This window comes from Struthio camelus, chromosome 11 (genome assembly GCF_040807025.1).
Source record: "Struthio camelus isolate bStrCam1 chromosome 11, bStrCam1.hap1, whole genome shotgun sequence".
NCBI lineage: Eukaryota > Metazoa > Chordata > Aves > Struthioniformes > Struthionidae > Struthio > Struthio camelus.
The window spans coordinates 16,965,901-16,980,950 of NC_090952.1; the positions used below are offsets into that span (position 1 = coordinate 16,965,901).

At 52.5% G+C, this 15,050-nt stretch overlaps 1 protein-coding gene across 8 annotated transcripts; it reads right to left on the reverse strand.

Moving 5' to 3' along the window:
- Nucleotides 1–580: 580 nt before the first annotated feature.
- On the reverse strand, nucleotides 581–15,010 carry LOC104140920 (fetal and adult testis-expressed transcript protein homolog). Of its 8 annotated transcripts, none has more exons than XM_009669940.2 (7): nucleotides 13,314–15,010; nucleotides 9,429–9,566; nucleotides 8,579–8,745; nucleotides 7,232–7,320; nucleotides 6,523–6,684; nucleotides 3,709–3,787; nucleotides 581–3,302 (listed from the first exon to the last, which is right to left on the reverse strand). In XM_009669940.2, the coding sequence occupies exons 2-7, from the start codon at nucleotides 9,547–9,549 to the stop codon at nucleotides 3,171–3,173; spliced, it is 750 nt and encodes a 249-aa protein (XP_009668235.1). In that variant the 5' UTR covers nucleotides 9,550–9,566; nucleotides 13,314–15,010; the 3' UTR covers nucleotides 581–3,170. The 8 variants fall into 8 exon arrangements, with proteins under 8 accessions (XP_009668235.1, XP_009668232.1, XP_009668231.1 ...); XM_009669937.2 differs by having other exon boundaries at nucleotides 9,429–9,656; XM_009669936.2 differs by having other exon boundaries at nucleotides 9,429–9,691.
- Between the last annotated feature and the right edge of the window lie 40 nt (nucleotides 15,011–15,050).

The following is a 15,050-nucleotide window of genomic DNA, read 5'->3' on the forward strand; positions in this document are numbered from 1 at the left end:
TGCAGCCCAGCTCACCCACGCTCTTTTCAGCCACTTCTGTGCCTCAGTTTCCTTCCCTCTAAAGCACATGCACGCTGTTAGATTTGGGCTTTTTCTGTGCCTTCTTTACAGATAAAGCTAGGGAACATTATTCTCAAGGGCCAGCTTTCCCAGGAGCCGGGGGAACAGGCCCTTCCTCCTGCCGTGAGACAGCCGCTCCGGACGCGTGCATCCAGGTGGAAAGAGGGCAGCGAGAGATACTGGGGGGCTCGCCTGTGCAGGACTCGTGCAGCATCTGGGCAGCCTGGCAGCTGGCCTGACAGAGAGGTTTCAAGCCCTCATAGCAGGCGGCTGCCCTCAGCCAGGCAGAAGTAGCACCGTTAACCAGAAACTCTCCTCCAGATTCTCCTGGCAACCGACATTCCTGTTTTACACCAGCAGGCCAAGTGGCTTGGCACTCTAGAGAGATCAGGAGCCAACATCTGATTAAATATACACGCACGGCACCAGCTCAGGGTCCTGCTGACAAAGGAACAAATCTTACCCTTTCCCAGTCATGGGGAAACCAGGATCTGACTCCTCGGTTGGTGGAAGAGACATATCCAGACACACTCAGTTTATTCACACACATATTTTTATGGATCAGTGTTTCCAGATTTACACCAGGAAGCATGCCTTATGAAAAAGCCATATTGTATCCTCTACAACTTGTCAATAATTAGCCTTCAAGAACACATACGGGGTTAGATCCAAATGTCTCCAATGCACACTTTCAAGGTGTTGTGTCCCCAAAGGGTCAGCCCTTCTCACCTTAAACTACAGCTTGGGGAAAAAAAAAAAAAAAAAAAAAAGCTTCTTCAGAGCACATTTACAGCTCACAGAGAAAAGAAACCAGCTGAACAAGTACTTTCCAAACAATGCATTTTCCTGGCATGGCTCTCACAGAGGCTGTGGCAGCTCCCTTTTCAAAAGATGTGTACAAAACAGTCCATGTTGCCACCTCTCCTTCTCTATTTCCTTCTCCTGCCCCTCCAGAAAAGCCAGTGAGGAGAGCTGGAGTGTCAGCCCAGCAAGCCACACTCCAGTCACCCTAGAAGAGCCGCAGGCAGAATTTGTATATGCATTTGTGTAAGGTCGCCTGGTAACCCTGACCGCATCCCTTAGCCACGAATCACATGAACCATCTGTGCAGCAGTGCTCACACAGTCCCTTATGTGCCCCCTGCTGCTGCACTCTAAGCCAGCCCAGCCATCAGGAGATCTTGGCTCTCATCCACAATAAATCTCACCTCTCTCCTCAGCTCAGATATTGGCCACAGAGCCACAGGTTCAGACCTGCAATTACTTGTGGGACAGTTATTTATTAGTAAATGTCTGGCTGCCAGATTTACAGGCACAGATAGTTGATGCAGCTGCAGGCACAAAACACCTAAGTATCCATGTCTGTAACTAAGCAGCTGGGACATCTGGATGTCTTGCAGTTCCAGCTACAACTATTTATAGGTGGAACAAAGAGGTCCTGTTAAAGCATTGCCAAGACCCGATTCCAAGCCTGCAGGCACAACTCCAGCAGATGTTCTGGATAAACCACCAAAAGCATCTCAAAGTCACCTCACTACAGCCTTGAATTTCAAGTGTCATCACTCACTATGGGCACAAAGCATCCCTCGACCTCCAGACACTGTTTTCTATGTGTTGGTTCCCTTTCCTCCACTCCTACCTTTTCCCCTTACATCCTAAGGGTAAGCATTGACCTTGTCTTCATGCAGCTCTCTGAACAGCCTGCGGCTTTAGGGTGGTATCAACAATCCCAGTTCACATCCACCCAAAACCACGCTGATGGGGAGGTCGTGGCAGGGGCGGGGAGGAGAGACCTCTGCTGAGCTGGTCCAGCCAGGCATGTGGGACCCAGGTGGCAAAGCCCACTGCAGATGCAAGTGGGCTAAGTTCCAAGGAAGCAAAGAAATAGCAAAGCTGTTGAACTGGGCTAGTCATTAACTAAAGAGCATCTGGGCCAAGAATTCCCCTCACCTGTATTATGCACCATTGCTAAAGTTACAGTTTGGCAGCTGCTCTAGGAGTGATCTTGCCCTCCGGCACTGCCAACCTAACAAATTTATACTGCTGCCCAAGCGGACAATTTTCCGTGAACTGTCTGGTGCTATTAATGTTGTTATGAGGTCTTATTATCCAGAGACTCACCATGGGGAGGTTTTTCATTTAAATCTCACAGAGAAACAGCCAAGCTCCTGGATAAGCCCAGGCCTCGCTCTTACAGTCACTCTGGATCTCAACATTTGCAAACCCTTTGCTGAACTACATCCAACAGGATGAGAGCCAAGGAGATGGTGGCACAGCAGTGGATGTAGGGATGGGAGCTCCCAGCTCCACCAGATTCATCCCTCCTAAGCAGGCATAGGAGAATTGGCAGTACTGCATCCACTTAAGAGCAATTGCTCAAGGAAGAAAAGAAAATCTATCAGTGTAAAAATGCACAACCACTCTGTGCAAGCTTTGGGGGCAAAAGATGAGGAAGAGACTATAGTAATTGGCTGAGGAATTTTTGAGGTCTGGACTGAGTTGTCCAGCCTAGGATGCTGGGAGCCTGGGAAGGTAGCCAGGCCCACCACTGCCCAAAACTGTAACAGGACCTGATGCCAACAAACACTCAGCACCTTGGTTTTGCATCTCCTCTGGCAGACAGCTCAAGGAGTAGAGCATGTCTCATTACTTCACGCACTACAGACACTTACTGCATCACCACCTACTTCTTGTGAGACCTTCGCAGCATCTTCCCAGGCAAGCATTGACCCCATCAAACAGGCAACATGGCTGCTGGTGTTCACGGAGCATTTACAGTCATAGCTCAGCCCTGGGACTATGCCTGTTGGGCCATATTCAGTGTCATTCCCCATCTCTCCCTAACACCCATTTCCAGGTGCTCTGGCACAAGGTCCAGCTTCATCCTTTTCATCTCACCTCCCTCTGATGCTAGAGTATGAGAGAAGGATGCCATCTTCATTGTAATCAGTGCCTAAGGGACACAGATCCTCAAGGGCCTACAGTGTGAAAAGCAGATCAAGGGGAAGAAACACATAATTTTACTGTTCGTAAATATTCGAGCAAGGATTCTTTCCCTGCTCTCACCTGCCCTGCCAGGATGGGGAGGGAAAATCAGGGCACAGCAAATCTTCATCTCCTCAGCCAGAGCCACGTGTTGATGAGGCAGGCAGAGATCAGCACGGAGTAGACAAGAGCTTCCTTCCGACGCCAGCCATTGCACTGCTCCTCCAGCACCTGGAGCCTCCCCGAGATCCTTGTCAACTGCAAGGAAAGCAGCGGGTCCATTATCAGTCCTGGGGCAAAGTGCAGGACACTAGCAACGCCCCAGAGATGCAGGATAGCAATGGATGAAGGGATGGGAGCTGCCACCTGCTTCAGGTCCTCAAGAACAGATGCTTCAGGAAAAGACCCTTCCCATCTGGACCCTTTACTGCAAGCAGATGGAGAGTCTGGCTGCCTCCTGTAGCCCCACAGCCCCTCAGTGTAGGAGCCTGAAGGGTCAACAAACATCTAGGTCTTTTCCTGCTTCTCCATTAGAAGCATTATCTGGGTCTAGCCTGGCAAAGCCAGCAAGCCAGGATGGAGCAACAGACCCCTGGAGCATCCCCATCTAGCCTCCTGCAGCTTTCCCAGGAGACATCTGCAGTCCTTCGCCCTCCTCTCTCACCTGTTTTCTCATTGCTGCCATCTCAGCCATGCCAACCTCTTCCAGGGAGCTTTCCAAAGCTGGGCCTGTCTCCTGGGAACTGGGGAGAAAAACAGAGAGGCAAATGGGCAAACATTGCTCAAGAGGTACAATTACCTTCCTGCACACATGGCCCTGCTGAGGAAAGCACAGGGGCTCAGCCAGCCCAATTGTGCAGGCAGCATGTGTGTGGCAAGGCCATACCACCCAGGTGCAGCATCAGGAACAGGAAACAGCACCTGTACAGCATGGAATGATTTCTTTTTAATCCCCATCATGCATATTTAGACCCCTCCACCATGCACCCCACAGTGATCACAGCAAAACACACATGCTGCAGCAAACAATAAAATAAAAAAGCACATGTTTTTATTTCTTCAGGGGTCCAACAGAGAGAAAACACAGTATTTATCAAGCATCCGTTTTCTATAGCCAGGGGAATTCACTGGGGATTGGATAAAGCATCATTAGAGCAACTCAGGCAAATACAGATCATAGGGCCAATGCCGCAACGGAGGGATGATTCTCATTTACATCGGCAGGTGAGGATCTAGCTGGTGGGAGGCAGGCATCAATGGGGGAAACTATCTGAGCAAGTGCATCAGTCAGCAGAAAAAGGGTCCTGTATTTACTTAGACAAGGATTTGTTTCCCTTCAGTACCTCCAGATCCCAGAAGCTCACTTTGCCCTCACAAAATGTTATCACGTTTTGCCCTTATAGCAAATTTTACTTGCAACTTTAAACATAAACAAGCAACACAAGTATGCACCAGTTTCTTCATCCCTGGAGACAAAGCAGCCACCCCTGGGGTTAGCGAACAGGCTCCTCTTAGAGAGGCAACCTGGCTACAGGGCCCACAGCACAAAGAGCTGCATCTTAGGAGTACCCACAGAATACAGTAGATCCACAGAGGAAATCAAAATTGCCACGTTCTGTCTGCTGTTCCCAACGTCATAGACAGCCTTACAACAGTTCATTTATAATCCAAAATTCCCCTGTGCACACCGATAACTCCCACGGACACTTGCTCTGAAGATCTGACAGAGTGTGAGTTAATGAGCATCTAACACCGCTCCCTTAGAGACCACGGGGAGGAGACCATTTATTCCCATTTGCAACATGACATTGATCTTGCTGAAGACAAGCCAAAACAGTGTGCAGAGATTCAAGGTGTCTAAGTCTGAAAAATACATTCGTAAGCTATCACCTCTACATAATGTAGGTGCTGTGTAAAATGAAAGTCACGACAGACCGAATATCCAATTTCCCCCAGCACAAAGCCATTAAAAATGGACACATCCCACAGCGTTTAATTGAAAGATCTCAGTTGATAGAAGTGAACACCCATTACAGGAGAGGCTAGAAATTACCTTCTGATGACTCATACCCTTCAAGAGGTCACTGTAATGGAAATATTCCAGTCTCTGTCCAAGTCCAGAGTTTTCTTTATTAAAATTTCAGGAAAAACAAGTTGGGTCAGTCATCTTTTATTTTATTATTGTGTGGGGGTACAAAGTTGTCACACGTTAAAGAAGACAACTTACGCATTTGAAGTGATGCAAACTATCAAGAACAGGCACTCCAAGGTTCTCAGTTTCAAAGGGAGACCAAGACCTGGGGCAGAGGCATGGGACTGACGCCAGCTACGTTACAGCAGCTCACCAAGTTACCACCTCTCATGACACCATAGCCTAAACCTCCTCCACTGCTGAGGGGAGGAGGGAGAAGATCTTAGAAGGCCACTAACAAACCAGATCTGTTAGCATGCCCAGACTTCTTTAAAAAGCCACATCTGAAGATAGTCAGCTTCATGGGTTTACAAGCAGGGATATCATTTTGCATCATCCACAAACAGGCCTCAACTTTGCTGCTTGCACCTTCACGCCAGCTGGTGAGGGAAGATGCAATGTGCCACTGATGGCATAGATGATGTATGTACATTGTCATATCCCTCTCTCCTCTCTTTCTGTCTGGAGATTTTGCTCAAGGAGAATTGGAAGAATTGAGACACTCCATGACTCCTGAGTGCTCAGCAGCCTTAGAGCAGTGGGGACATGTAAGGGCTGTGAAGAAGGCTGTGAATATTTTAAACTTGCTGCAAAAGCACAGCTAACAGTGTGGTACACTGAGAGTGGCTCCAGCATGTCCTAAGATGCTGAGGTCACTGCCTACCTGATCCATGGAGCATGCAGGCATACTGCCTCCTGGGAGACCCTGGCCATAGGAATTGGCTATGGGTTAAGTAACTCAGCGCAGCCAAAAAGCAGTGCAGCAGTTCTTGGAAAAGGTAATTTGACGAGGATATAGCCAAGGGTGCTGGGAGATTGCAGGAGACAGTGTCCTGGTGATAGGCTCCAGGTCAGGCAGCCTGTTCTGGATCTTGATTCCTTTCACACATTTCTCTCCATCGAGCTATCAAAGCATGCAGAAGAAGTAGCACTTGCTTCGCTCTGAAGACCAGTTGAAATCCCAGGAATCTCATAGGAGGTATTAGATCACTTAGGGTAACCAAGGCAATGGTATTAAGCTAAGCAGGAGACTAAAGCTCGGCTGTGTTAACAGGGAATATGCAGGCTGACTGCACTAGACACTCCGGAGCCAAGGCACCCAAAGCTGGTGGACAGGATAAGTAGGGCATAGGGACAGGAACAGGCTGCACAGGATCATCCTGCTGCACTGCTCCTGTGCTCTGCAGCCCTGCGAGTTACAAAGCTCATGCCTGGTTCATGCCATAGTAAAGCAAAGGCAGGTCCTTGCAGAGCGACAGGACGTGGCTCAGGACAAGCCAAAGTCACCTGGACGGCACTGAGTCTTGCAGAGTGTCCCGGACACGGTGGAAGAGCACCTGGCCCAGGAGGCACATGGTCTGGAAGATGTTCTGCACAGAGTAGATCCTGCCCGTCTGCGTGAGGAGGGGGAGTGGGGCGCTGCGAGTGGGCAAGGGGCACGTGTCCAGCCTGAGGTGCACACAGAATCACGCCTGTCATTTCCCAGCCTGGTACAGCACAAGCACAGTTTAATATTTGGTGGTGCCCTTCATCCTTAGAACAGCTCTGAGCCTTGCCAGGAACACCGCTAAGGAGGCCATCAGCACAGACCTCCACCTCACTGGGCGGGAGAAACCCCCTCCAGCAGCCAACAGGTTCTGAGGCACTAGTTTGACTCATGCCAAGCCAGTTGCGGCAATGGATGGTCACCAGACCATCATCTCATAGGGATCGCAGAGGATAGCTCTCCTGCCACCCTGATGCAACCCTTGACTTACAGGGGGAAAGATGGTTCTGTTTTGGGATTAATTTAGAGACAGTCTCCCCACTGGAGAGAATTTCTCTACTTTCCCCTTAACTAGCTTTGTGCAAGAGTAGGATTTGCCTGTCACTGCCTCGCATTGATCTGGATCCTCACCCCACCTTGGGGCACCAATGCCAGAGAGCATCAAAGAAATGCAGACAGCAAGAGGTGCTGATCCCTACCCACCCCAAACAGTTCTGGGTTAGTGCTCACCGCTCGTGGTGCTGGCCTGGGCTGTGCAAAGCCAGCTGGGCATAGTCACCTGGAGCCCTCTCCCGCCGTGACCTGCTGCTGTGATGGCCCTGTTGGCATCAAACACAACCGTATTAGTGCGGAAACTGCACAAGGCAGCTTAGGCCGGCACGCGCTGTCTGCAGTACAAGCAGCACAGTTAGCATGAGGAAAGCATTCAGTGGCAGTGGCATTATATGAGCCCCGAACCTGGAGTGCCAATGCCAGAGAAGGTGGGAAGACATGCTCGGAGCAGGAGGAGGGTTAGCAATGAGGAGGCTGCCTGATATGGGACTCTATTCAGATGAAAAATTTCTTTTTTTTTTTTGTTTTTTCTTTTTTCACCTTACTTCACTGCTTATTTCCTCACGTTTCACTTGGCAACGTTAAACTAACACAAACCTGGGAATAAGCTTAAAAGCGGGTTGTTTCCCAGTCTCCTGCCTCCAGCTGATGGGGCATCCCTGTCCTTGCAGCAGGTGTGAGGCCAGTGCTCCACGTTCGCCTGCCAGCTTGTGTCCTGGAGTTGCGTTCTGGGGCGCAGCCATGCCCCATGTCTCCAGGACAGCCCTGACACCCCACGCCTCTGGGACAGCCCTGACCCGTCACCCTCAGCAGTGCCCCTCCGAGCAACGCTGCTTGGTCTCGGCCAGTCGTTGAGGTGGTTCCCTCTAGTTTCACCCGTAGTTAGGGGCTGTGCAGCACCAAGGAAGGGGAATTTAAAATTTCAGCTGAGAAGGTGGATTCTGAGGAGAAAGACCTAAAACTAACAAAGCCAGGAAAGGCTCTTGAATCCTAGGTAGGTAAAAGCACTTCAGAAGGCAGAGCAGCAGCTCCAGGCAGTCAAAATAGCCCTACTCATGTCAGAGGCCTCTCTCTGAATTAGTGTACACAAGGTTAAAATCTGCTTTTAAGCCTGATACCAGATTCTTTTATGCTGCAATGATGAAACAGCTGTCTTACACTTGACCCAGGAGAAACAGTGGTTGAAACACGACTTCAAAAGTACCAGGTGGGGGGTGGTGGAGGTCTGAATCACAGCTTGCACCTACTCCAGCCTATTTCCCACTCACAAAAAGTGGTCGGAGACCTGGCTCAATCCATGTCCCAGCATACAGCAGCCCAGCACACAGGTGTGTACTGGTTATGGGGAGAGAAAGAGATCCCAATGCGCCTACACCCTAGCTCCCAGGTAAGGGTGTAGGAAGTAGCACTCCAGAAAATGAATTCAGACTTGGGCTTATAACAGATGTCTGGAGAAAACCAAACCTTGGGATTGCTCCCCTCCCATGCTCCCACGGGCAGCCCCATCTGCTCTCAATACAGTACCGATCGTTTGCGTTTCTGGGTGCTTGATCTGCTGGCTACACGCAGAAAAGGGAGTTCCCCAAGTGCAGCAGGCTGAACGGAGGAGTCTGAGGATTCGTGACCCACAGTAGAGGGGACCTTCCTTTGCTGGTCTAGCAGGATAGGCCTCGGACCAGTATCCATTATTTCTACAGAGAAAACAGAAGAAAGAATTAAACCAGCTGGAATGTGCCCCTTTGCGCTCAGGACAGGATGGAGGAGAGATCCACCTGTGTAGGAGAGCCAACCCTGTGTCTAGAGTTACCAGAAAGTACATCAGAAAACCAGGTCTTACAGATGTGAGATGCGGGATAGCCAGGGGAGGCAAGGAGGAAAGCCATTGGATGCATTGCTCCAGGAAAGCAGCAGCACCAAGGTTTGGGGGCTGTCTTTCAAAGAGAAGGGCCATGGGTCTTTGCATCCCAATGTGTGGAGTCTACCAAAGGCCAACAGGGAACTATAAGAGATGTGGAGGGACAGATTCCTCCTTCCCAAACGCTCACCCCAACCCCCACTCCATTCTCAGCCTTGTCGCCTGCAAAGATATCCTCTCAGGCACGCACTAAAATATCTGTTCACTTAACCACCCCTTTTCCAGGGAAACATTCTGGTCCTCATCTTTGGGACCAAGACCTGTCCTGCCTTCTGTTGGTTCTATTTGCCCACCTTTCCCACCATGCTGCCCTACCTCGTGGAAGAAAGCTGACATCTGCCTTTTTCCTCTCCGCTTGCACAGCAAACTGGTGAGGTCTTTATAATGGGATCCTTCTCCCTAGGGTGTTACAGAGTCCCACCAAACCTCAGCTACCCCAAAAATAACCCAAATCTTTACCTGCAAGAGAAATCCTATCCGGGATGTGCATCCGAAAGGAAGGAGGCACATCCTCTGTCGTCGGCTCCTCGTTGACAGGGCTGAAGCCATCTGCTACCTTCAGCCTGTTGGGTACCTGCATGCTTTGATTGATGGCTTCTGTAAAGAGCAGGTCACAGCGGACTCGATTCAGTTCCAGTCCCCAAAACGGCCACATCTTTTTTGTTTTCCTCTGATCGCTTAGGCAGTCTAGGATTTCATATAGAGGAAGAAAAAGCAGCAGACTGCTGAAAGATAGTGGTAGCAAACACCTCTTCAAAACCTGGCATTTGCCTAGGACAACGTAAGTGCTGCAAGGCAGTTAAAATATAGAGAGAATCAAGGTGAAAGACAGACACCAGAGGAGCTATCCCAGAGAGCGGGGTGTCCCGGGAAGCCCAGCGGCTGGGGCAGGGGTACAGGGCCCCAGGCAAGCTGACAGCTGCTACAGAGGGGAACTCCAGCCCAGCAAGACGAGAAAGGAGAAAGGTCCTACATCTGTTAGGAGCACACCTAGGAGTTTAGCACCGAACAGCTCAGTTTATAATGAGTAAAGGGCAATAGTTCAACACATCCACGGGAGGAGTACAGCATACAGTAAGAACTAGTGAAAAAAGAAAAACATTTTCCTTCCTGAAATTTTCCTTCCCCTCCTTTGCAGGGGGAGCTCATTTTTGTGTTCAGATGCCTTCAAGGAAAAGTGAGGCTTTCAAAGAACAAAAGACATGCTTGGATGATAATATTCCAGATTAACACAGGAAAGAACCTGCTCTGTGCCTCAGTTTCCCCTTGGGGGGGGGAAGGGGGGGAAGGACAAGTTGCGAAGTCCCAGGGCTTTACCGCTGAGAATCGCCCTGGGACCCCTACCTCCTGGGTGCAGTTTTATGGGGCAAGACAAGCAGAGGGCGAACAAGGCATATGTTTTGGGGAGGGAGGCAGGCGAGGGCTGCAAGGCCAGCCCCCCGGCGCTGATCCCCAGCGCCTGGACGAGCCACGCACACGCACAGCTCCCTCGGCTCTCCCTGCTGCCGTCCTCGGATCTCGCCATGCCCAAAAAGGTCCCCCTTTGCTTCTAGGTCTAAATCTCCACCATACAAGGCACGCTTGCTGTCCAGCGCAGCCCAAACAGCCTTGGGAAGGGGAGGTTTGCTCTTTAAAGCTCAAAGGGGAAATACAGGAGGAGTCAAGCAAGCATGAGCGCACATGGGCCCTCACTGCTTTGATTACATCCTGGGTCTATTTTTAGCACCTCAGTGTCTGATTTCCAGCCCGTCAGGCTCACTCCAAGCCCACAACAGCAAGTGCTGCCCACCGCCACCTTTACTGACGGCCCTCTGGGCATTTTGGAGCCCTTCAGTTCCCTCCCTCCTGCCCAGCCACGCTCTCCAGCAGAGAAGGCCCTCCGGGCACGACAGGGCCAAGCGTCTAGACCCAAAGCCCAGGAGGTGCAAACAGTCTTTTCCCTGCTCCAGACTGGAACGGGGGCTGGTTCAGCCCTTCCCGGCCCAAGCGCTGCCAGCGCCAGAGGTGGCCAAGGCAAAGCCGGACGCACAGCTGGCTGGTTTTCAGCCAGGTTGGTGAATTCACGGGCTTCTGAGCGGGCCAGCGAGCACCGGAGCAAGGAAGCAGGATGTGTCCTTAACAGCAGCAAGCTATTAACTCACTCCTGTTGTCCTGACCAGCATCCAGCCCCAGCCACATTGGTCCCACAAACGAGTGGATCTGGCTCTGGGAATCCATTGTGGCCAGGCAGGGTGGGAGAGACAGTGCCTAGGATGATCGGCATCTCCAGCGATCACCTGCCTCACTCTGCTCTTTCCTCCTCCTTCATTAAAAACTTTTTAATTAAAGAAATGGAAACTCACCCAGCATTAGCTGCAGCAACCTCCTGCTTCCAGCCGTGTGTAAATAAGAGCCCATCTCCACAAGCTAGGTTTGCAAATGCCAGCAACAGAGGTGTCTGCGGGCACAGCAGCCCCTGGGCTCATGGGACCCCGGCCGCCCCACACTTTCTCCACTAGCCACCTCACAACCCCTGCCCAGGTTCAGCATGTCTTCGCATGTGGGGTAGGTAGAGGATCTGAGGCACCAGCATGGGTGACACCAACCAAGAACTGTTCAGGCATCAGCAACATCCCGGTCCAACACTCCCTCTTCCATGGGCCCCTCATGAGACCTCCCAGTGCCTGTGGCAGCAGAGGCCGCCCTGTACTCTCCTGCCCCAAACCCCCGCTATACCTCTGCCCAGCCATGATGCCCACACCCTGCTTCTGCCCACCACGGCCCCAAAACCATAAGAAAAGAGGATTTTTCCAGGGACCTCCCCCCACCCGGGCGGGGGTCAGTAAGTCCCAGGGCTGTCCCAGAGCGGTGTCAGGCACACAGAAGGAGCGCACGTCAGGCCTTCAGCTCCACAGCCTCCGGCCAAGGAGGCCAGAGGGTTTTCTTTAGCATTTCTGATGCTTTAGAGGAACAAACACCCGCACTGTTTTCATGGCCTGCTCTCTGTGAAACCAGCATATATTAATAATAATAAATCTAGAGGGAAGATCCATTCATTTTCTAATCACCTATGAAACAGCTGCAGCTCCCAAAGAGCAGAGATGGGAGGGGAGTGAGAAGCAGGCTCTGAGAAGACTAAGCTATTAAGACAAAATAAAATTCAGCTGTCAAAATCCATGAGGATAGAAGGCTTAAATGGCTGGATTTCCTCCTTTAACTTTCTTTAGGGCTTTTCTATTTCCTGCTGAGCGATCCCCCTCACGTCAGCAGAGGGAGACGGCTTCTGAGGCTCAGGTCCTGCCGTTCTCCTTGCACGTGGAGCGGCAGGGAATTTCCGGCTCACTAAGCCTGTGTGAGCAGCTCTAGAGCTGGGCAAGCCAGGAAAACCTACCCGGGGGGGAAATCGACACTCTCACCCTGCTCTCCCCACCAGCCTGGGTGGCCCCATACAACCTGACTCGGGGTACCAGCCCTGTTCAGCACTTGTCCTTTACCTCATGGGACCAGGATGCTGGCAGTGGTGGGAGGTGACACTGCTTGCAGATGCACTCTTTGGCTTGAGGCTATACCTTGTCAAACCAAGAAGAGATGTACTAACACAGAGAAGGATGGTTTTTCACCAGGCTCAGGTCCTACAGGCTACCACAGACAAGAAGCAGAGCCAAGCAGGCCACAGTAAAGCCCAGGTAACCCGCTTTGCCTTCAGCATTGCCCAGCCTCAGCTTTCCTCCAGCAAGCACCGCGGGATACCCCAAGCAGCCAAGGGCTCAGGGATCCTAAACACAACATCCTTGCTCCGATCAGAGGGACTCCAGGAGCAGCCCTGCTCACAGAGGAACTCATGACGTGCGCATGGAGCCTGGCTAAACACGCCGCAGCGGTGAGACCTGGGATGAGAGCGGTGCAGGGCTAAGGCTGGGTCCGCAGCCACAGCTACCCTACGCAAGAGCTCGCAGGCCGGCAGCCTGCTCTGGGTAACGCTCGCGGCTGTGGGCTGCGACAGGAGACAAAACACCGCCTCAAAGACAGGGTCTTGCTTCTCCCTGCCTCTCCCAAAGACCGCAGCTCAGGCCAGGGAGCAGCAAGCATGGGGCAGGATCCCACGGGAGGGAGCCCCCTCCACCCCCCGAGGGCGCTCCTGCCAGCGCTGCCCTCTGCCCCGCCGAGGCCAGGGAGCTGGCAAAGCCAGTACCTGCCGTGGCTGGCGTGGCCAGGAGCCCCGGCAAAGGCTGCCGGGAGCTGCTGAGCACTCCCCGCTCCTCCAGCCCGGAGCTGCCGGTGGGCCCCTGCACCCTCCAGCGCCCCAGCTTGCAAGGGGCAGGGGAGGCAATTACTTTTTTTGCAGTTTAAGGCAAGTTAACTAACCTGTAAACAACTGCTCTTCCTGCCCCGTGCAGCCAGCCAGGAGGTGATGTCAGCTAGGGCCCAAACCCTCCCATCCTGGCAGCTCGCCTGGACACGCTTAAAGACACAGCCGGGCTGGTTAATGAGCCGCAGCAGGTACTAATCCACGTGGCTCCTTCCCTGCGACAGCCAGACATCTGCCGAGCTGGTCTCGCAGGCAGCCTGGTCCAGACCCCCTTCCTCTCTGGCTCCTGCCCAGCTGTGGCGTAGGACGCGAGGCAGCAGCACGCGGCCAGCGTGTCCTTCGTGGCTCCGCACACCGCACAGCCCCAGAGCGTTTCACACCGAGCCCCGGCGGCTTTCGCCTCCTGGAGCTAACGGCTTGTCTCAGGCCATGGCCACGCAGCAGCACCAGAAATAGAAATCAGAGCCACGCTGCAAGCACCAGGCCGTGCAGTCTCCTGGAAGGGCTCCAAGATGAGGCTCTCCTGTCGGTCCTAGGAGCTTTTCTCTCCTTTTCCACAGAGAGACTTTATTGTTTGTACCAAAACACTGCACAGGCGCTGCAGCTGTGCACAAGAGCTGCTTTGTGATGGGGCCTGCGTGCACAGCCCACGGGCTAGCAGGCACTGTCTAAAAACTTGCATGAAAGTGGCATTTGTAGGGGTGCAGCTCCTGTTGCATGTTCCCCAGTTAACATCTCAGCTCTGCTGTGCATCTCGGTGCACCTCTGATTACACAGGGCGACCTATAAAGGGGAATGAGCTGCACCCACATCGTGCCAGCAGCTAGGAGACAAGCAGCCTGGGAGAGGAGAGACAGGACAGCAGTAGTGAGGAGCCACGGATTCTACCTGGGCTGCCTTCTGCCCTGATCACAGAGGTAATGAGTTTGCTAGCCCAGTCGAAAGGACTGCCTTTTCCACGGACAAGACCCTGGATCACAGCACTGGGCCTGGCCCATGCAGATCTCCGGGCTGAGGGAGGGGGAGTTTTCACCATGAGGTTGTTTGTCAGCAGGGCATCTCTTACGTTCAAACCAGATCCTTCGCGTGGCTCCCAGAGATGCTCCCAGTGCATCTCTGTGCAGCTGTGAGGATGCAGGGGCCCAGCTCCTTGCCAGGCAGGAGGGCAGGCTTTGGCCATCTGAGCACGGAGCTGTGCCAGAGCTAATCTCGTCTGCCCCTCAGGGGAGTCTGCAGCGATAAAACGATCCATTTGGGATGAACGACAGTTTTAAATACTTCTGAATGGGGACAGAGTCCAAGGCCTGACCGTAAAATCCGGTTTTGAAAGAGCTTAAAATAAATCCCATGCTGCCCTAGACTTGCTATTTAAAGGGGATTATCTAAGAGGTTTAGGAGCATATATGGGTACATCAAGACAACCTGTGTACCTAAATCCCCTCAAAGACTTTAGGAAATGCCTCCACACTTCATCTACCAGTCAGGGCTCGCAGGACGCTTCTCAGATCTCACCACGTGCCTGGGAAGTTAGATGCTTCTCTATGATAGGGGTGACTTAGGGCTTCATTCCCAGCCCCACTGCTGCACACCCTGGCTCTCCAGCCCTGCACCCAGCTGCACGGGGGAGCCCGTCCCCTCCTCGCTGCTGACCGTGCTGCAGCCGTGCCCAGAGGGGTAGCGGCACCGTTGTCCCACAGCTGCCTCCATGACCCGCACACCTCCACCCCACCGTGGAGCTGAGCCAAGCGCCCGCACAAAACACAAACCCAGCTAAGCCCAGGGAGACATCCCCG